At 34.4% G+C, this 23668-nt stretch overlaps 1 protein-coding gene across 1 annotated transcript in view; it reads left to right on the forward strand.

The window, feature by feature from the left end:
- LOC140160717 (gamma-aminobutyric acid type B receptor subunit 2-like) overlaps positions 1 to 21711 on the forward strand; it is a 350390-nt gene extending 328679 nt beyond the window's left edge. Inside the window, exons 13-16 of the mRNA XM_072184013.1 lie at positions 6427 to 6549; positions 10233 to 10375; positions 19585 to 19774; positions 20263 to 21711. Coding sequence (XP_072040114.1) covers positions 6427 to 6549; positions 10233 to 10375; positions 19585 to 19774; positions 20263 to 20490 — 684 coding nt within the window. The 3' untranslated portion in view covers positions 20491 to 21711. The remainder of the gene's footprint in view (positions 1 to 6426; positions 6550 to 10232; positions 10376 to 19584; positions 19775 to 20262) is intronic.
- The last annotated feature ends 1957 nt before the right edge of the window (positions 21712 to 23668 follow it).

The following is a 23668-nucleotide window of genomic DNA, read 5'->3' on the forward strand; positions in this document are numbered from 1 at the left end:
ACTTATTAGAACGTTACCATCAATTATATAACTAACTGACTTTGTTCTACACACTGAAGGGGATTGATTACAGTTTATCAAGATAACAGATAAGATAATTAACTTACCCCCTGAGCAATACCTGCCGAACTAACATTTGCCTCTGATTGGTCAATTACATGATATCTTTACTTTAATCACCAATCAGAATGGAGCTTTGCAAATAATTCACCCCAATATTTTTGCGTGGTGAAGTTATTCTAACAATGTTGCTGATTGGTCCAATTGATAATGAAAACTTCTTTTTGGCCAATAGGCAGGTAGTTCTCATAATACTATTTATTATTACCAAGGTATTACTTTGCACAGAGGGTTTTGCCGTCAGCTTCCACAGGGCAAAAATTGACCATTCAATTGCACCTATCACTGATAAAAAAGATATTCAAGGAAGGCTCTGAAGCTTACTCTTGAAATCAGGAAAGGAACTGATTAATTACGACCTTTTCCTAAGTATCGATCTGAAATTGGGCTATTAAAGAAAATAAGTGCACTCCCCTTGTAGGGTAATTTTTCAATAAAGGAAATATCTGGATTTCCAAGTTTGCTTTCTGAAAACGACTTGAATTCAAGTTGCCAACAGCTGCCAACATTACTTGAAAACACTTGGATGTGCAATTAACTGAATGAAAAATCGCAGAAATGTCCAAAATGAGCTCTCAAAATCAGGATTTTTTATTTTCTACTATTTTTCTGCTGGATTTATTCGCCGTTGGACACTTTCAAAGTCTGGATTTCCAACAATTGCAACTGGACAAAAAGTCTGGAATAGCCCATTGTCATTGTCAAATTAATAAAATCAAAGCCAGCTATATAAAAAATACTGTGAATTATAATATGAGAGCGTTTTACGAAATTTATACGATTTGGCTGTACTTGATGTATAATTGGTTTTTGCATTACTTATACTTATATAGAGATATAGCCAATTATAAATGGACATCAAAGGTACTTGAAGCCGTCCAAGACGTGTTATTGTACCGTGATTGAAAGTCACGTTGTAGTTAATTAAAGCGTTAGCATTAAACTACACGTGCTAAATGCTCATGAGACCTCATATATATTTCTCAATGTTGCCCAGTATTTCTCAATGTTGACCAGTGTCGCATCAGAGGATGTTTAAAGACATTCCCATAACCCAATGGGGTTTCTGACCTTGTTATGTCTGGCTTTTGTACACATGTGGCACAGTTGACCATTCCTTGCATTGGCGATTGGGACTGTGTGAAAATATCTATTGTTTTCATCCTTTTATTTAACATTCAAAACATTGAGACTTGTGAATGAAATTAATGCAGTGGGACAATATGAATGTTTCCTGTAAGAAAGTCAAATATAAGTTATAAGTCTCAACTATTAGCTCGTTGGCTGCAGTTTTAAAATTACAATGTTGTGTCTGTGGCAATGGGGACTTTGCCTTTAAAGTTAGGTTATATTGATCAAATTTCCCAATCATAGTGCATTGTAGGAATGCCTTTAAGCCTCCTCTGGTGTCGCATGTAAAGATACCTCCAATATAATACGAAATATATTGAGTGTAAAATCATTCCACATTTTATTTATTTATTTTATGGTTTCTCGGTCGAAACTCTTTGGCTGTACATACAAGACTTCAGGCTTTACATTAAAGTTGGTGTTTTCCAAGTTTGGCAGAAACGATCTCTGTTTTGAAAATGATTTTGAAACATAATATGGGTATTTTACATTGCGCCGTCGTGTGTTTCATAACTTTCACTAATTATGTCGATATCTATGGATTGCTTGTAAATTAAACCTTATTAAATAAAGGATTTTCCCGGCTTTGTGTAACCTCGTTATCGTATATTTATTTTGGCGGGCGTTTTAAATAAGCAACTAGAGTGCTTACGATTTTCCAGACGTACGTATCATACGCCCGTGCATCTATTCAAAAGTACTCTCATGTGACGTTTGGAAATCGTAAGCCCTCTACTGGGATGTGAGCTGATAGCAGAGATTGATCTAGTAGTGTTATAACGAAAATGACAGGTCTTTGTTTGTTTACTTCAACACAGTGGGGTGTTTATGTCCAAAGTATATTAGGGTTTTTTTTGGAGGGGTAAAAATTCTGGTACAAATGAAAAAAACCTGCATTTTTTGACATAATCAGAACTTGGTCCCATTTACAATGTGGTAAAATATAAATTTATCGTCATCTAAGTCTGTAAATACCACTTTAGTATTAATCGACTATGCAAATATCAAAACATGACGAAAAGAAATGGTTTGTTTTTTGAAAAAGCCCATTGCTTCTGTCAATAGCGCTGTAGGTGTTTAAGCCACTAGCCAGTATATAGCAGAATCATTCTCCAAGTTTGGCTATTCTTTATGTTGAATGTAATCTTGTACCACGTTCTTTGCTATTGATTGACTGTTCGATGATAAAGTGGTTGGCACTAAATGTTAAATGCATCTTTCGGGATAAACGGCTAAATAAACAAAAAACTGTTCATAAAATGAATTTCATGAGATAATCAAACAGACTGTTTGAAACAGGGATGTTCTTTATCACCAAATACCTTAAGCATCATATTGCTTATTATAGAACAAGCGATAGCTGAGTAGATCTATGGCTGGAGGCATACCAAAATATATTTGTGTTTACGATGAGGGGATTAACATCACAAGGTTGACAATATTATTAATGAATACCAGGCAGTAAATATTTATTTACACAAAGTGCAATTTAATTAAAAGATCTTTATTGCATCGAAAATGTAAATTTCCCTTGTCCGGTCTGATAGCTTTGAGCAAGAAAAGTAATAAATATTTACTTGTTATTATGCGTTAATACTTAATACTTCAATGTTATATAAAAACAATTTCTAGTCCAGTTGTGTACTAGTATTTACAAGTAAACACGTAGTATCGGCATAATTGACTACCAGTAGATACTTTGTTTACTTTAGGAATAGTAAAATATAAATTCCTGTATCTGCTGTGTGTAATTAGAAACCCATGAAAACTGATGAAAAGTTTTATAATGAATGCAGAAAGATGTTCACTTTAGACATGTTATACTCCTTGAATGATCTTAGTCTAGCTTTCTTGTTGTATTGATGACAATACTTTTCTTTGGATTTACGCAACTCTTCCCGAGCTAGTTGACACGTTTTCTCCAATCTGTCTTGAAGACCAAGATCACTAATGTACTGGTAAGTGGTTCTGGTTTCACTCTCATTACTTTGGTCTATCCACAGTTTTCTAAGAATTGCCATAAATCCTCTAACGTCCTGTCCATATAACAGCTCGAATGGTGAAAATGCTGTGCTTGACTGAGGAGTTTCAAGATAGGTGGATAATAATGGTGAACTATATCTGTCCCAATCTTTCTTCACACATTTTCTTCAAAATAGACTTCAGGTCACTATTATACGTTTCTACTTACCCATTGCACATTGCATGATATAGCGTTGTGGTGAGCGACTTAATAGATAATAATCTATTTACTTCTTGCATGACTCTGGACGTAAATTGACTACCTCTGTCTGTGAGAACTTGTTTGGGATACCAAGCCTACTGTACATGTCAAGTAACTTTTCAGCTACCACTTATGTTTATGAGTGGAATAGCCTCGGGATATCTCGTGGCATAATCTACATGTACGAGAATATATTGGTGACCTCTATCTGTTATAGGTTTGATAGAGCCTACAAGGTCAACGGCTACACGATCAAAGGGACTGTCTATAATAGGCATATCGCCTAATGGCACTTTGCTTGCTCTTCCCTTGGGTATAGTTCTTTGACGTACGTAACATGACTGGAAATATCAGCGAATGTCGGCTCCAAGACCTGGGCTATGAAAAATTGTCATGACTTTTAGACTAGTCTTTTTAGCCCCTAAAATAGATTCGTGAGCTATTTGGAGTACACGTCTTCTCTACGTTACTGGCACGACAACTTACCGGATCACATTTCCATATTCCACTTTTAGAGAAGTAAATTCTCGGTATAAGATACCCTTATCCAAGATTTGTTTACATATCATTTTTACCTTCTTTTACTTCGCCTACTGCTGCCATTTCTCTTAGTTTGGACAATGTAAGATCCATAAGATGTTTCTTTTCAATCGTTCAACGGCGACTATCTACTCAGCTGCAGGAGTAGTAATCAACGGCTTTAATTGTTTTACCTTGTTAAGGCGCTGACTTCGAGTTCTACCAGTGCGACTTAAGCTTACCATCTTTCTTGTCTGGTTCCACTTCATCAATTTGTTCTACCATGTCTACCTGTACTTTTGGTTCATAATGGGAACCTAACTGATGAATTTCTTTCTTTTCAACTATTTCAACTGGTATTTCAGGTTTACCTGATTTCTTCTTTCTGCCTTCCGTCTCACCAATATTGTCAGTATGTCTGGTAGTCTTTTCAATCAGAGGACACTTACCTAAAAGTGTTACATTCTTTCTGTCCCTCTGGTTTCTCAGCTGGTTCACTTACTCCTTTCGTTTCACCAAGTACTAGTGGGTATACTGTGTTTTCAACAACAAATGCTGACACCTGATCATCAAAATATGTCGTATCAATCTCTATATTCATTCATAATATCCAGATGCAATACTCGTTAACTTGATAATCGTTAACTTGATTTTCACTCTTTGAATTCTATACTTCAAGACCCTTACCTGCTATTAAAGCACTTGAGTTAACTGCCCAATGTTTCTTTGACCATTCTTGTACAGTAGTATTATCAGCTTCTTCTTGTCGAAGCTTATATTCGTCAATCTTGCGTTTATGTTCAAGTTCTTTACGTCTTTCATTATTTGCCTCTTGTTCCCAAATAAAATAACGCTCGGCTTCATTGTATAGCAATGTGTTGCTTTTCGCGCTCAAAAACCATTTCGTTTTCGCGCTTTTCTTTTTCGTCTTCGCACTTTTGATTTTCATCCACGCGGTTGTTCTTTTTCAGCTTCGTGTTCTGCTGGAATTTTCGCGTTGTCTTCTTAATTCAGCCCTTTCATCCTTTATAAAAACTAACAGCTCTTGACCCGCTAATCCGATATTCCACCCCTGTGCAATGATTAGAGAATAAAGGTATTGTTTTTAGCCGTTGGAGTGCATCTATCGTCTCATATAACACGGGCGACATCATTAGTTTAAATAAAACAACGAGGCGAAGCCGAGTTGTTTTACGCCAAAAATAATGATGTCGCGTGTTATATGAGACGATAGATGCACGACAGCGGCTAACAACAATACCTTAATTCTCATTCTTAAACATTTCAATTCAAATAAGTATATTAATCATAAGTATACCAAATTTTATTCAAATTAAAGCCTACATTTTACAAAGAATTACCTACGGCTTAGAATCGATCAGTCCCGTTGTTGCTATGCACCTCCGATTGGTTCAAATATCGCGTACGAGAGTACGAGATCGCGTCGACACATACGCGCTTAAGTGTGTGATATCGTGTCATACCACACGGGTAGGAACCATTAAGATTGCAAGAACATTCTCAAGTGTTTAAGAATTGTTTCTATCTCCATGGCACTTGCCGTCGCCATAGTGAGCTATGCAATTAAAAAGTAGATGCATGAGATGTAGATACCACGCGTAATTTAGCGAACACGCCAATGATTTGAATATTCAAACGGGAAATATTTGCTGGAAATGTGGACAGAATTAGAAACATCAAATTAAACCGCAAGAAATTATGTTACAGTAAATGTATATATAGCACAAAGTGAAATCAATTAATGTACAAACTTCCTCAACAGTATAATTACATACTAAACAGGGTCCACCCTACACCACTATTTTGCCTCATCCCCACTTAGAAATCTATATGTGCTTGAATAGGCAACACCAAGGAGCCCACCTGTGGGTTAATCACAACTACAGAAATCAAGTGAATTATTTGAATTCTAACGTATTGCATATAATTCTAGAGTTTTCTGATCATTAATACTAACTAATAAAACAGTACTAAGCACCTACCGGACGAGGCTCCATAAATTGTCACTCCCAACTGAAGTGCAAAATACAAAACCTACTATTGCTCAGTAAAGACACTAGGAAAAACAATCAGACGGACCAGTGTATATATTATTTACAAGTAGTTTATTGAATAATAATAATAATATTTTTTGTTGAGTTTCTTTTCTCCAACAATAATTACATAGTTTTAAGAAAACCGGTTACCGGTTTATATTATCCTTTGATGATGATCCAATTTATTTCGCAATTATTGCCTAAATACAATTCGTTATGAAAAAGGTCCACAATTCAGGGATTGATTAATTAATTCATGAACATTCCATTGTGTACCATTACGATATATGTATTCCAATTCAAAACTCAATCATGTTATATTGTTCAAATAAGTCTGAATGTTACTCAGTACTTGATCATTTTGTTTCTCAACAGGTAATAAAAGATCATCAGCTATTTGTCATGGTTGGTGTACTCCTACTTATTGATGTAGTTATCCTAGCTGCTTGGCAAATTATAGATCCACTTACAGTTAGCATCAAGGAGATGGGTGAAAAGGTAAGGCATGATGGTTTCTTTGGTCGTATACGCTGGCGAAGTTATGTAATAATCGGATTAACTACCATAGCAATAGGTGAAAACAAATTTTGAATATACCGCGCGGTACCTCTGCATTGAACCTTATCATGCTGATCACTTGCACATGTAAGATTAGTATCTTTGAAAAGACCAGTATTGTATTCAATCTATGATTGCAGACATACACAGGTGATGAGTGTAACCTGTTTGTAGAGCAGCGCGATATGTTCAAAATAGTTTTCACCTATTGCGATGATAATTAATCCGATTAATTACGTAACTTCGCCAGCGTATATAAACGAATAATATAACGATCCCACAATTATCTGCAATCATTTGGCGGTTAAATGAGCATGGTATGTCAGACACAAGTATGGTATGAGTCGGAAGTTAATACTGGTATTCGAGGTTTCAGTCTCCGCAACCCCTTCAATGTCTTTAGGTCAAATTGTTTGTAATAATTACTTATGTCCATTAGCGCTAGTCCGGCTTGAAATGTGGGGGGGAACATTCGACCTGAATTGTCAAAAAGTGGCTTAAAAGAACAAAAAATGGGTCATTTTGCCGAAAGGTGGAGGGACACGTCCTCCCTGCCCCCCCCGGATGGACGCCCATGCTTATGTCAGACACTGTTATGTATTGCAGCAAACGTAAGCAAATAAACAGTAACATAATTATATATATACTTTCCTACAACTTCAATTTCAACCATATAAAAGATAGCGGACCAAGTATAGATCCCTGTGGGCCACCACATATTTAATCTTGCCGATCTGACATTACATGAAGGATAATGATTATTAGTCTTTTTTTCTTCTATTTCAAAGTTACTATAGTTCAAAGACTAGTAGAAATATTTGCTTGCAAATTCTTGCACTGTACTTTAAGATAAATGGTGATATTTTTAAATTAATTGATGAAGGCATTTGTTATTGTTAAAGGCAAAGCTATCACTCTACAAAGCGATCATGATCAGAATCCTAAAAGAAGATTTCTAAAAGAAGCAAATTCAGCTCAAAATCATGTGTTATATTTATTTTAAGGAACGTCATTACTCAAACAACTTTGTTCATTGCTGAGTAAATGTACCCAATGCTTAAAGTTTGAAACGATCCATTATCAAGAAATCAAATAACTGGTAACAATACTAGTGTCATGCCTAGATTGGTTTGACGTAATAGCTAAGAACAAAGAAGCAGATGCTTCAAACATAGATCACAATTGGGAAAAGTAGTGTTCGACGAAAAGTCTCGAGTGACAAACTTACAATTATGAAGAGTGATGTTCAATAAACAGGTGCGAATGTCAACATAACTATGACCGCAGTTAACCGAACATTGCCATATTTAATAATTTCATGCAATCATTCGCATTCAAGTTAACTTCAAGTCACTTTTCAAGTGTTTTGCTACTTAGCTACCAAATAGCTATGCTATTTCCTTTAACAATGTGTTAAAAGAGAAATGGATCGTCATCTAAGTCTGTAAATAACCCTTTAGTATTAATCGACTATGCAAATATTAAAACATGAGGAAAAGAAATTGTTTGATTTTTGAAAAAAGCCCAAGGCTTCTGTCAATAGAGCTGTAGGTGGTTAAGCCAGTATAAAGCAGAATTATGCTCCAAGTTTTGCTATTCTTTATGTTGAATGCAATCTTGTACCAGTTTCTCTTTTATTGATTGACTGTTCGATGATGAAGTGGTTGGCACTTAATGTTAAATGAATCTATAGGATAGACTACTAAACAAAAAACAGTTCATAAAATGAATTTCATGAGATAAGTTTATCATCAAACAGGGATGTAAGGCATTATCAGTTCTTTATCAACAAATACCTTAAGCATCATATTGCTTATTATAGAGCTAGCGATAGCTGAGTAGATCTATGACTGGGGGCACACTAAAATGTATTGTGTTCACGATGAGAAGATTTACATCACAAGGTTGACAATATTATTAATGAATACCAGCAAATGTTTATTTAAACAACGTACAATTTAATTAAAATATCTTTATTGCATTGAAATTATAAATTTCCCTTGTCCGGCATGATAGCTTTAAGCAAGAAAAGTAATGAATATTGACTTGTTATTATGCGTTAATACGTACGACGTCTCCTAGAATATAAATAAAAGGTTTATATTCAATGCTATTTAAAAGCAATTTCAAGTGCAGTTGTGTATTCACAAGTAAACACGATGTATCTGTTTTGTTGATCACCAGTAGATACTTCGGTTTACTTTGGTAATAATAAAATGTAAAATTCAGTATCTGCTATGTGTAATTAGAAACCCAGACTGATTAAAGGTTTTGCAATGAATACAGAAAGATGTTAACTTTGGACATTTTACCTCCGTCTAATGAAATAATTAATACATTAACATTTAAAAAATACCTTTCTGCATTATTCATAGGGCCACTTCCGTCGATCGGCAATGAATAACGGGTGTATTTTTGTATTATGCTGATGAACATGATGACTAATAGTCCCTAGACCATACCTTTTGGCTTCACCTATAGTATATCCATAGCATAGTGTATCCAATGCCTCTCTTTCCTGAATGTCAGATCTAAGACGCTGCGATCACATCTGTTGACGGGGATGAAAGTATTCACCAATTGCGATAAAGGGGAAAACTTATTTAGATACCAAATTTAGTACATTATAATGTCACCAGTTCTTGGAAGAGCATTAGTAATCATATTGGATAAAGAAGCCGATATTATAGGGGAAATTTCCAGAATTATGCTTTTGTTTAACAACCACCTGAAAAAGGGGGAATGCGTACAACAGCAAAGCACAAACGATTTGACCTATTTAATGGTGTTAAAGCTAACACTTTCAATTATCATATTTCACAAAGATATTATTTTCATCATGCCTTCGGATATAACTAATAATAACAAACAAGCGTCAGTCACGTTAGCTGTCTTTTTGTGTTAGTCTTGTCAAAGAGACAGGTTAGTAGGAGTACAGCAACGCAGGAAAATATGTCGATTCTTTCAAAGTTATGACATGACAGGCATCACTCTCATATGAGAACTAGCCCACTGGGGGATAGCCACATTAGAGGAAACACTTTTTTATTTCATACCTGTTCATAATAATCCCAAGCAAAGAAGCTGGCAAATTTAAAATGATTAAGACATCTAAATCATAAGAAAGCCAAAAATATATCCAAAATATGTTTGAAACCTTGAAAAGAAGGAATGCCTCCGTTAACAAAACAGCAATAGAAATAATCTTTTAGTAGATTTTTGGTGACTTATTCAACATCGTACGTTGTTATTATCTTTCAATATTACACCTTTGCGCATTAAAGGCATTGTCAGGGTCCCAAAATTACTGCATATCCCTTCAACCTAGTACAAGTTTAAGCTTAACTCTTCTGAATATTTCTTCTGGCTCAACGTGTGTAATAAATTTGATTTATTTATTTATTTCTGTCTGCATTTTTTCTTTCTTTTTCTTTTTTCTTTCTTTCTATCTTTCTTTCTTTCTTTTTTTTCTCTCTCCCCTTCCTCTCTCTCTTTCCTTCTTTCTCTCTTATTTGTTTTCTTGAAAACCTTCCTGAAATAGTTCTCTAGAAAACGACTCCTTAAAGTTACATGACTGCTACCTGTAAATAAATAATATTACATATTTTCCCCGATACTGACAGGTTGATCCAGAGAGGGATGATGTGGTGATAAAAATAGAACAACATAATTGCTGGGGAAAATACGATACATACTTCATATGGGCATTATATATCTTCAAAGGTCTACTTCTTGTATTTGGAGCATTTATTACGTGGCAAACGAGGTAAGGATAACATATTAATAAATTGATTACTTCGTTGTGTGTTCTTGCTTGTTTGCTTATTTGTTTGCGAAATTATGATAAGGTAGCTAACAGTAGTTTCCCAACTTTATAAACAAAGTACATGATACCAATATCGTATTTAATGTCACAGCAGTATGCTTCGACTGTATTTATAAATACGTATTTATAAATACACCCGTGACAACCTGCGCGCTGCAATAACAGCTTGTAGACAGGAAGTTTGGAAATGGCCTGTGACACAACAGGTGGTCTTCCTGTACATTTAATTGGAACGGCGGTAAACAACATCAGACTTTACAGCAAAATTGTCTATTTTGTTCAACTTTATGATATTAATGTAAATGTTTCCGTCGATAAATATTTTTCTTTCGGCAAATACTTTCAAAATTTTGTTTTTGATAGCATATTACAAGTTCGGAATCCCTCATCTGTAATAATTTTGCTGTTCAATTTTACTTAAATTCAATAATATTTATCTAAAGAGCTCCTATCCTTTTTCTGTATAGTGTTCAATGGCATAAGGATTTGGTCACGCATGCGGGTCTTGGTATGTCGTGCCCATGGGTCACATGCGTATTTATAAACACGGATTTATAAATATAGTCGAAGGCAGCTGTTCAGGTACATGAAACACACTGCGATCAGAAACTACTTTCAGTTGGGTGATTAATTCTATTCCCAGAAACATATCCATCACGAGTTGGAATTATTGACTATGCAGAGTTAAATTTGACAAAACAAAGCTAAAATCACACTTCTTTCACTGACAGTTTCATCAGTGAACCACTGACTTTTCAAAGCTGATGTTCATGTGATGATCCAGCACTGATGATTGCCGGGAGGTTATGTCCCTTGTAGTAGTGATTGATTTTAAACTTAGTTAAAGGCTCAAGTAGTTGATCATAAACGTGACTGATAATGTAGATTCCCTTGTGTTCTATTTACCCCTCCTCCAAAGAAACTCGGCAAAAGCAGTCAGTTTTTAGCTTGTTTTTATCGAGTTATAAACTCATTATAAATTCATGTTATTTTGATGCAAATTGTATTTTCAAATTTAAGACATGAATGGCGAAAACTCAAACTTGCAAAATAGTCTACAATGTAGTACACACACGTTGAGTATTCTACTTGAAATTTTCACGGTTGTTTGATGGCATGTAGAAATGCATCCATTTTTAAGCAAAGTTGAACAATGATGGCGCTTTTTATCTTAAATCTTGTTTGCATATTTACAAGGGGTAGACACTTGTATAATGGCATTAAAACATCATTAAAATGAGTAACATATAGCAAGGAAATTTTCAAACTACTTTTTATTATGAAATAAAAGGAATGGTTGATATTATTGGGCTAAAATGAATTCAAAATATTATGTAAATAGCGCATTCAATTTGAACACAAATACAGTTTATAGAATCAAAATGACTACAAAAAGCCAGTAAAAGATGAAAAATTAGATTTAAAAAAAAGAAAATCTAAGTTAAAATAGCTGAAAAGTATATGTGTATATTATTGTGACAGCTGTTTGTATTGTAAATGTCTATAATTGAAAATTATGTAATATTTTGCTAGAAACATTAACCGTGAATTGAAGAACATTATTGAGCGTTATGACTGATGTTCAGCACGTCATCTTAAAACCTAAGCTATACAAATCGAACTTTGGCCGACATATGCAACTTGAGCTATAGTGACAACTGTGTTGGTTTGGATGTTAGTTGTAGTAGCTGTTGTTGTTGCAACACTGACGTTCACATTATCTTATTCTATTTAGGAATTTTCAATTCATTGTCCATATGTATAGACTTGTGGCGGCTCAAGTGACATCACACACCAGATAGCCTTATCAAGTTCATTAGGTTCTCTTTTCCCTCCAGTATCCCCAAAACGGTAATACAGGGTTCAAAAGAAATAACTCCCCCTCTAAAATTGCAAAACATTTCTTTGCATAACTTGACATACATTTTGTTGATTTGAAAAATTCAAAAAGCTTTTCACGATAGAGGAATCGTTTTGCAACACTCCCAAAGTTGTTTCATTTGCAAAAACAATATTTTTGGTCAAAAATAATCACATTTTCCAAAAAGTATGCTTTCAGAAAAAGTTGCACTTTACCACTTTATGTACAAAACGTTCTCGATATTAATGTTAAGGCTGATTCAATTCTTGGTTTTTTCCTTCAACTTTTTGTCTCCGATCCTTTAGGCACCCATGCAACCACCATTCAGTGCAAAACAAAGATTTATTGAACTTAATTTTGATGTAAAATCAAATTTTCTTTGAAGTTTTTAATCAGCAATTGTTTCAAAATGATAAAATCACTAGGAAGGAGAAATGAGCTCTCCACGCATACATTTGACCAAAAGTGTGAGCAATTTACCTGTATTTGGTCGGTTGAAGCTTCTTGCCTTTTGATTTAAAATGATGGCTTTCTTGGATAAAGGTGTAACACTCATGACGTGGCCACAGGAGATTTTACCATTATTGAAACACCGACTGAAAACACCATTCGTGTCAAAATTCATGTCAATGAATTATTGTTTTATACTGAACGATGATTGCATGGGTGACTGAGTAATCGGATACATAAAATTTGAGAGAATTAACTAACTAACTAACAATTAAATCAATCAAAACATTGATCACGTTGATATCGACAACGTTTTTGTACAATACATGTATAGGATGTTGAAAAGTGCTACTTTTTCTGGAAGCATCATTTTTGGAAAATGTAATAAGTTTCGACCAACAAAAATGTTTTTCAAAAAGAAGAAAATTGAGAGGGTAGCAAAAAGATTCCTCTATTCACAGGTTTTTAAATTTTTCAAATCAACCAAATGTACTTCAAGTTATGCAAAGAAATGTTTTGAGGGGGGGTTATTTCTTTTGAACCCTGTATAATTAATATGTTGTAAAAATATGTAATCCAAGTGGACCAAATTGCAAAGTTAAGAAACAAGCGAAAAAAAGGAGCCAGAAACAATTAAATGCGTAAGAAAATTGGCATATACAATGCAAAACATGCTCCGAATATAAGGATTTCTGCAGTAGAACGGTTGGTTATTGTACAAGTTGATATTGATGATAATAACACTATTTTAACCTTGTCTCCTGAGTCCTTTGGCCTGCTTGGATCAGATAGTGTTACATAATACCCTTCTTTGGGCTTTTTCACTTCCCATGCTGCATCTCCTCTGAGCCAAAAAGATGAACTAAGATTACCAATGTACCCCATAGAAGATTGACAGATACAAACAAAAGCTATTCCATTGTTACATAAGATTCTTAGTCAAACATACTTTTATATATACGCAAGAATTTCATCCTTCACATTTTCCAATCGAATTAGAATCAAGATATAGTACTGTGATTCTCTGACGTAAAAGTGATGTCCTACTTACCTAAAATGAGCAGACAGGTTCCTAAATATCAAGTATATTGCGAAGAAAAGTATATGAAAACACGTTGTTATATCACCTTCCCGACGGAAATTTAACAGATGAAATACAAAACTGTGTTTTCCTCAAGGGTACGGTTGACAGTTGAACACAATAGAGAGCTTGCGAAATGACGTTACGTTAACTTTAACTTTAACTTCTAGAGGATTATAGAGGAATATGTATTCAAACCCATCTTGGTTTTGAATACATAATCCTCTATAATCCTCTAAAAGTTAAAGTTAAAGTTAACGTAACGTCATTTCGCAAGCTCTCTATTGCATGGCATGAAACTCTCCGGTATATTTCTTCATTGATTTGTCTATGAAGTATCAGGGGAAAATTACTTGTCAAAAATGCTAAATACCTGAAAGCAAAACTTTTTTAAATGTATACACTTGCTCAGAAATAATATTGATAAGACAAGTCAGGTAAGAAATTTATTGGACACCCGAAATATAAACTGAATTCTCTTATCTTCTATTTATATCAGTGTACGTAAGAGTGTAGCTATTATATTTATCATTTCTTGACTTCAAGGCATCGATTTCCCTATTGGGATATCATGAACAAACAATCCACTTATAAACACAATACTGCGTTAGTTTCCCGATGGACATTTTTCAGGTAGGCCTAGGGTAAAACCAAATTCTTATCAGTATTAGTATTATTTTGTTCCTTGATTTATCTATGAAAGACTTGTATCTGGTTTGAATAACGATGATTATTTTAGGCATTTGGTAAACAAAAAATATCTGATATTAGTAAGTATATAAACAGTTTCCTTATTATATATACTTTAAGTCATTCCAAGCACAATTCAGCATTATTTTGAGTTTTCATTATTCAGGAAGGCCTTCAGTACAAGGCGCTGCTATCCTATGGAATCCTATAAAGCTGTATACCCTGTACTTTGATCAGCTCGTAATCGGCGGACCTGATAACATCGCGGATTAATATCAAAATATTTTATTTTGAGAATTGTCTTGTGATATCTCGCCAGAAGCATCACGAATTATTAATTCAAGTCCTATACTTTGTCTAATTTCTTTAACACAGACAATATAGACAAGACAGATCAACTAATATCACTTTTAACATGGGTTTACTTTTCGGCGTAGTGGTAAAAGCCTAACATTTCCCGCCTGTTACGAGCTGATCAAACTATTGTAACATATCACTTGTTGTTCATATTTTTCAACTCTAATACCGTTCCTGTCATTTGAAAAAGTGTGTCTCGCAGATATTAAACAACGACAGGCATGATTTGATATTTTCTTAAATAAAATATCATTTACCCAGTAAATAGGTAGGCTAATTATGTGGTTTTTAAGATTATGACTGGCATTTTTAACCTTCGTTGCTTATTTATCCCCAATTGTCTATCGAACTATCCCTAGCTTCTTTTGTCATTTAACAAAATAAAAGATTATTAAAATACTTTCCATTATTGCTACCCACGTTTTCGTATCACGGAATATCATATAATTTTCAGTAAAGGTTAAATCAATATTTTCATCGCGTCGCTATTACTTCACAAATACCCGAGTAAATGTCGAGTTCATATTTAGGGTTCAAACTCGTCTGGATTTCAAAAAACAATCTAGAACCTTTCTAACTTTAATAAGAATCTGCATTCTATTACCTTGCCTTGAAAGTTATACCAAATGCATACAATAGTATTTTATATTCATGTAGAGAGTCTCACCGTTGTTAGCTTAAGTACAGTGAAATTTTAAGAATTAAAAGAGTCCTTAACCCTAGTACTATGAATGGTTATTGAGTCAATGTCCTTAGTCATCCAGTAGTTTTCAAGAAAGTTTTTTTTTTTTGGAATTGAATCAAATAGTGGAACTTACTTTTTGCAACTTTGCGACGTTGTGTCTGGAACCATCAGACTTCATCAGGCGATGATAGACACGTGATAGACATTCAATTAAAACGAAGAACAATGGCATGTCGTCGTCATCATCATCATATCATCATCATTACCTGACTACTAGCCACAAACCCATACCAAGGAAAATAAAATATCAATTTTGCTGCAAGCCCTCAGAGAAAAGTAATATACAAATGTTTAAAATCATGTTTTATTACAACGTATCTAATAGTAATAGGAATTTGCACACAACCATGACAACTGCTAAATTAAGCTGAAATGAAGAAAATATAGACTATAAAAAAGTCTAAAATGAAAATAAATGTTGTTAATAATAACTATACCATAAATAGCTGAAAATCATATTTTTATTTCAATATTGATCATGGTTTATATTAAATTATAAAACATTGGTCCGCTCTCTCAACATGTTTCTAAGAAAGATTAAACAATATTGGTAAATTGCCAACTGAATACAAAAGAATTAGTTATTTTATTTTCGTTTTATTTTATTTTTTTAGATAATAAATGTATCCTTGACAATATGTAAAGAATTGGTTTATACCAGTATTGTTCACACAACACCGTAAAAACCATCAGATTCCTCATTATAAAAGTTATACGAAATTCCCTATGAAATATATTTCGTTCGTAAATCCCCTTCCTTTTGAGTCATATTCTGTTTGTCACATAAATACCGTGAATTGTAGTCCAATTCTATAATTTGTCATTAATACTTTGCCGTCGACGCGTCGGGAACAACATGTTCCTAAAACAATATCTGCGTGTTATTCCAAGGGTATTGAAGTGTCTTGACAATACCTTCAGTGCGCCGTGTAACATTTGGGGCTTAATTTCGTCTAAAACAACAGCATCCGATAGCATCAATAATATTTGGTAGAAATCTTCTGTTTTTCTTGAAACTGTTTGCAAACAGTAATTCTATACCATTGAAGCTTTCAGAAAAACATCAAAAATCTGGATTTTTAGTGTAATTCTGATTTTGAGCACACATTTTTACTTCGCAAGCGTCATGAGAATATATTTTGAAAAGGCGGTCTTGCTAATCATGATAACATACCGACAAGATTCTACAAAGTTTTACTATTTGCTTCCCTTTCAATTTTGTATAAGGAAACATCTAAGCATCTCTATGCCATGTATACCGGAATAACAGAATCTGTAATAATATTTATTTCAGGGAATAACATAAAGGATAGGTTACAGCCAAAATATTTCCCTATAACACAACCACAATGTTGTTTTCAATACCAGATATATTTCCATGACTCCAATACCAGTTTATATAAACAATTTGTGCTTTAGCAAAAGCAAATCAATTCGTAATGTTTGATGGGCAGAGGTGGACGTTTGCAAAGTATATAATAATGTTCGTATACTACCATAGGCTACCTGCAGTACCAATGCCAAAATGTGTATGCACTTGTAATTTTGCAATATGTCAAATTGTAAAATCAAATTAATTGGGAGACTATGCCTCGCTTGTATGACACGGCAGTATCCAGTAGAAAAATGTTCTACCGTATTATTCTATGTTCAACATAATACCTGGTACATAGATGCATAGTTCCTCACAGGTCTCCCTCCAATCACTTTTCTCTAAATTTGGTACCCCTTCTGAGAAATATACTGATCGGGTCCCTTACAACAAAAGTTCGTACGGTATGTGTCTTAGAACATCGCGCATTTACCATGTCCCAAAGTATAGAAGCAATTAAATGATAGAGTAAACAGTCCCATTTCCTGCCTTACAAAGTTTCTTAATAAACAACGTTGTGTTGATCAAAGGATGGGAGAAGTTTATTCTGTTTGAATAGGGAGATAAGGTGAAGCTGCAGTATGAGAGTCAGTGAGATGGGTGGACATGGGATCGTCAAGGGGTTATTGAAGGAGGAGTTATCTGTGTTTTGGGGCTTGTTTTTCTTTTGTGTAGAGCATGAGCGGTGGGTTTTAGTGGTGTTGGTTTTGGGTGAGAATGGGTTGAATTGGGGACAAAATAGGTGTGAGAAGACATGGTGTTATTTATGTGCAATATGGTACCTTTATTTCAGTATATTTTCAATGTTTTTATTTATTAACACATTTGACAGTAAGGTTTGCAATAATCTCTTTCTCAGTCATTTTAATATTTTAAATATATTCATAATCATGTGAATCTAGCAAAAATGAATGCTTTTTCAATATAATTCAGCATTTTGCTGCGAAGTGGTTGGGATATAACGCGGATGTAAATCATAAAAATATGTGACATTGAGCAGCTTTTAAAAAGATCTTAAAAGACCATTTTAGACAATATACCATTTCAAATTCGAAACTGACAAAAACATGTGCACATTTTATTAATTCGGTGTAATAGGATACGTTAATGGCTATTATACCATTATGTCTTTCTATTTAGCGTAATAAAGAACAGGTAATTTTTTAATCACAGCAATTACAAGCTATACACAAGTTAATAAAAACGTTCCGTCATTAATCACATTATGAATTCAACTTAAATTTTAATAGCATCGGAATAGCGCAATATTGCGCATGGCAATAGCTAGTCTCTATTTCAATAATACCAACTTTAGAGTAAACAACATCATCATCCTAAGGCAAGTCACATAACATGTCCCGCAGTTTAAAAATAAATAAAGCAATAAAGACGTTCACAACCTGTTAAGCCCATTCTTATTACAATATAGATGCACTGTCTCGCCAACTATAAGACCAAACTTATTTTACCAAGAATGAAACCACATACCTCTTTCAGCAACGCTCTTATATAATATTTTTCCACAAAAACATCAACTTTGTTAACCAAATCCACCACCAAATTTCTAAACCTTCACCTTTCAAAGATAATATGATACTAAGTTGGTAGGCATATGCCTTATTTCCAAAGTATAAAAAAGGTTTCCGCTTTGAGATAATACAACAAAGTTTTTGATGTCAATAATTAAAGTATTGGTACGTTTATTATGTCAATTACATAAGAATGGTTGAAGAATACGCACAGGAATGATCGTCATTTTATTGATTTCAACCCATCTCCATTACATCTATAAGGCAGATTTGGGCGTAAGACCACCCTCTTCAAATGTTGTAGTTCACGAAAGGCTGCATAGTGAGCAACACTGTGCTGAGTGTGAATGGTCATTTGACTGCTTTCTCTAATCCATTGAACTGGAAAACTGTGCAAATTTGCCCCATGTTTTTTACCTCTTTGGACTTGTTTCAATATTTCAAACATCATTTCGTCGATTAAAAACATTTTAACATGCATCATCTTCAGACTCATAGCCTATTCATACCCAGTGGTTCTAATCCCAAACGTGTTCTGATCCATAAGTAATCACATAATCACACATTAATGCTGATTTCAAATGTCGCAATAATGAGTATCATACAATGAGTAGTTTACAGGAGGATGTCTGCATTCTGATCATTATCAGTGATTCTCAATTTGATATCATGCCCCGCCTGTCTGACCAGAATAGGGCAATTGTAATTGGACACTGGCATTATAATTTGGCAACCAATATTAAGCAAGTACACTTGGATTATAATCGAGCACCCACTATCAGGAAATCGTGCATTATAAACGAGAACTTAATATTAACTTTTGCATTAGTGAACTCTTTCATTTAATGAGTGCTCATTCACGAATGAAGTTAACTACAAGTATGGAATCGGTGTCTTTGATGCTATGAGTCTGCTGATGGTGCATGTAGACAATCCTTTTATTGAAGAAATACTTTTGAAATATAAAACAAATACAAATGTGTAGTTATTTTTGTTTTACTCTTTATAAAGAATGCTACTGCTTTAATAACATTGTTTATGTACTATGTTTGTTTATTTTTCAGAAACGTCAGTATTCCAGCTCTAAATGATAGTAAATATATTGGTTTGTCGATTTACAATGTGGTGATATTTAGTGCGCTTGGTGTGCCAATGTCTTACTTACTAGAGAACACTAACTATACATACGCAGTTGTTACTGGGCTTATTGTCTTCTGTACAACATTGACGCTGTGTCTCTTATTCTTTCCTAAGGTAAGACCATCATTGATATTACATTGGGAATAAAACCGTCAGTATTATATAGTTCTTTTATGGCTCTATGGACCACTTATGGTCTTACACATCTAAAATATGAAGTATATCCTATTATTTCACTGTGTGTATCAGGAAATGCTAAATGCATAAAGATATTCACGTTAGCTTGCGTACTTTTGCACCATTTTAGCCAGTGTGAATCATTTAGTTCCTAACGATTAATTTTACTAGTCTATACTTATAATTAGTAGGCCTAGTCTATACGTGACTAAATTACCGATGTGATGCAATGTGCCTGTCGTCAAGGGTATTTGGGACGTTAAACAGTAAAATTTACTCGGTAAAGCGTTAAACACAGGTTCATTGATATGTTGATGTGAGTTCCAGCCCCGGCGCAGTCCATGTTTGAAAAAACAATGCGTTCACTTAAAAATACGTCACATTTATGATTACCTCTTACTTAATCACCATTTTGTATTCTTCAGGTGGTGAGTATAATATACGGATACGCCCCAGAAGATGTAGGAACACGTGTCATGTCAAATCTTAACGGACGAGCTGGTTATTCATCCGGAATCCGGAATGGCCCCAACGAAGAACGTCATCGGCGACTCCTTGCTGCCAAAGGTGGGCCTTCAGCCGCTGAATCCAGTGTTTCTAATGTCTATGACAGAGAACGATCTACACAAACAAGTGAAGCAACCCGTATGTAAAGATCATAGACCATGTAAACTAACAACATGATTATAAGACTGAAAATTCAACACTTCCGGTCTATGTATAGATATGTTTTGACCAGCACGAGGCATTCTCTCAGGGCTTTACTTGCGTGTATGGCTGCTACCAATGAATGGAAATATAGTATGAACTTGGTATATTATGAAAAAGAGAATGATTTCTAAAAAGAAGCTTGTTATCGACGAATCATCTGCTATCATTTGTAGGATTTGTATTAACAATTTAAAACTTCGGAACTCGTTTGCGGCTGGCAAATGTGTTGAATTGGAAAAAACAAATGATAATTCTGCAATAGAACAGAGAGTGGAAAACATCGTAATATTTTGTCTACAATATTCTTGTTTCAGAGCCTGAGATAATTTTTCCAAAGGAGGATATTCCCATACCTACAGGTGAACCAAGTTTGGTATAAATTTTGTCGTTATTACATACGCACGAACGCCTTTCTGATAAAGGTGGACAAAACGGTGCTTTTAAGGCTGGGCTATAGGTGAATTTTCCATTGCAACAGACATAACTTTTAACCCCCTGAGCACTACCTGCTGATCTAACATTGCCTCTGATTGGTCAATTACATGGTATCTTCTCTTTAATCATCAATCAGAATGGGGCTTTGCAAATAATTTACCCCAATTGTTTGTGTGGTAAAATTATTCTAACAATATTGCTGATTGGTCCAATTGATAATGAAAACTTCTTTTTGGCCACTCGGCAGGTAGTTCTCATGTTAAAATTCACCTCAGCGTCTTCCCGTTCAGGAAATATCGAGAAGGAGAGTAACGTCCCAACAAAGATATAATCACTTCAAAACTCAAGGTCGAGAACCAAATGTCGCTGCGGAGAATTGAAATTGCGATGTCTATTGCAACGGAAAATATAGCCGGACCTTTATTCGTTCTGGATGTCAGTGCTTTTACTTGATCACGTTGGAGATAAACACTTTTCATTGTCATACGTCAATATCATAACATCATGATCCTATGTGCTCATTGTGGAACGTTTTACTTATATTTCAAACATATTGTGCATACATGACATGCGGTGGTTGCTAAGATTTGTTTAGATCACACCATGCATCATACTATCACTGAGATTAATCCAATGTAATCGTATTGAGAGTAAAACCCAGCCCTATATTTCACCAAGAATATCAGGCTCTTGATACTCTAAGCCGCATTGACCTGGTTTACAAAGATAACCCAATGGAATCTGAATCTAATGGTATGTGTAATAACTCAGACGGCTCACCTTTAAAATGGTCCCTTTTTAACCAATTTGATCATACTTGGGAGTTGAACACACCTTCTGGTAATTACGACACAATTCGTGTCATCGCAAAGCTTCGAGGTTTTACAGAATTGTGATAATTTGGCATAGACTTCCTGTTCAGTATCTATGGTGTTCTGTTGTTCACACACGAGCTGTTCGATTGCAAATGAGATATTTAATGAACTTGACACCTTACTCATCCTTATTGTATTTCAATTGACTGTAATATAGACACATTTATGCGATTTCATTCATTGTTTTATACACTATTGTGTAATTGGCATTCATAACAATGTTGTAGTATATTTCAAATTATTTAATTGTCATAACCATCTTTTTCGTCTCCATATCCTTCTACATTATTACATTCGTATGTGTATTATTATTATCATTATTATTGTTAGTGTTATTATTATTATTATTATTATTATTATTATTATTATTATTATTATTATTATTATTATTATTATTATTATTGTCGTTGTTGTTGTTATTACTATTATTATCATCATCATTATTATTATTATTAACATACGCATAGCTGCTTATATCTGCCGATCAAATCACAAGTTTGCAGTTTTTAATGATTTTTTTTTTTTTTTTTAAAAAATCACCTGAATAATTCACGTTAAGTGACCGCACTCTTTGTTTAGTACCAAACGGGCGAGTCTCTAACATCACTCTGCGGAGAGAGTCAATATCATTATTGATCCTAACGTATTGACATTATTCGCCGTAGAATTGACGTAATTAATCGGATTAACTACCATAGCAATAGATGTATATAATTTTGAATATATTGCACTGCACTACAACGTTCACGCGGTACCTATGCATTGATGCATAGATGTCAAAGAACAGTGATAAAGACCTGGATCAAAATTCTTTAGAATATTCATATCATACTGATCACTCGCACCTGTAAGATTCGTATCTTTGAAAAGAGTGGTATAGAGGTTATCCGTGTTCTATAAGATGCATATCCTATCAGCGACTGCTATACCTTGTTTAGGACTTTCAAAAGAAGCACCTGGTTTGAATGAGGAATACTACGGGAACCAGCGCCTTTTGTTAGAAGTCACACATGAGTAAAGTGGATAACATATATTGTATCAATCTATGATTGCAGAGAGACACGGGTGATGATTGCAAACTGTTTGTAGTTCAAGGCGATATATTCGCCTTATTTACATTTATTCATCTATTGCTATGGTAGTTAATCCGATTATTACGTCACTTCTACGGCGATTGCACCTGTGATATTGTGAATGATAAAAAATGGCATAATAATAATATCTTTTCGTTATATACACTGAAACTGCACATAAAAAAGAAGTTAACATATTTGTTGTGTGAGTTTTTGAAATGTATGGCAACAAGGGGTGTGCATTCATGTATGTTCTCAAGTAATGTGTGGAAATACGTGTGGGGTGTGTTCATTGTGTTGGAGTCTGGAGATTGGTAGGTGGGGTAGTGTGTATGCTGTGTAGGTTTTAGAGATGTGTGGTGTGTTTGCGTGTTGTAAGAATGTGTGCTTATCGGTTCGTGAGAGGGTGAGGATGCGGGTGCGTATGCGGTGTGTTGGGGTTGACGTGTTTTGACGTTGGTTCAATATACTTTTCCAAGTACCAGTCTGTGGTTATTAACAATCGCTGCTAATTTAACAGATCTTGCAGTACAAAGAGGAAAAATTACATGCAAATGTTGATTTACCAGATCACACTGTACTAAATAGGACAAATCCCATGTACATGTTGATTTACCAGATCCTGTAGCACCAACGAGAACACGTCACATGCATAATGTTAATTTGCCAAATCCTGCAGTACCAAGTAGAGCAAATCACATGAAAATGTTGATTTACCAGATCTTATAGTACCAACC

The sequence above is a fragment of the Amphiura filiformis genome, chromosome 9, assembly GCF_039555335.1.
Source record: "Amphiura filiformis chromosome 9, Afil_fr2py, whole genome shotgun sequence".
Lineage (NCBI taxonomy): Eukaryota > Metazoa > Echinodermata > Ophiuroidea > Amphilepidida > Amphiuridae > Amphiura > Amphiura filiformis.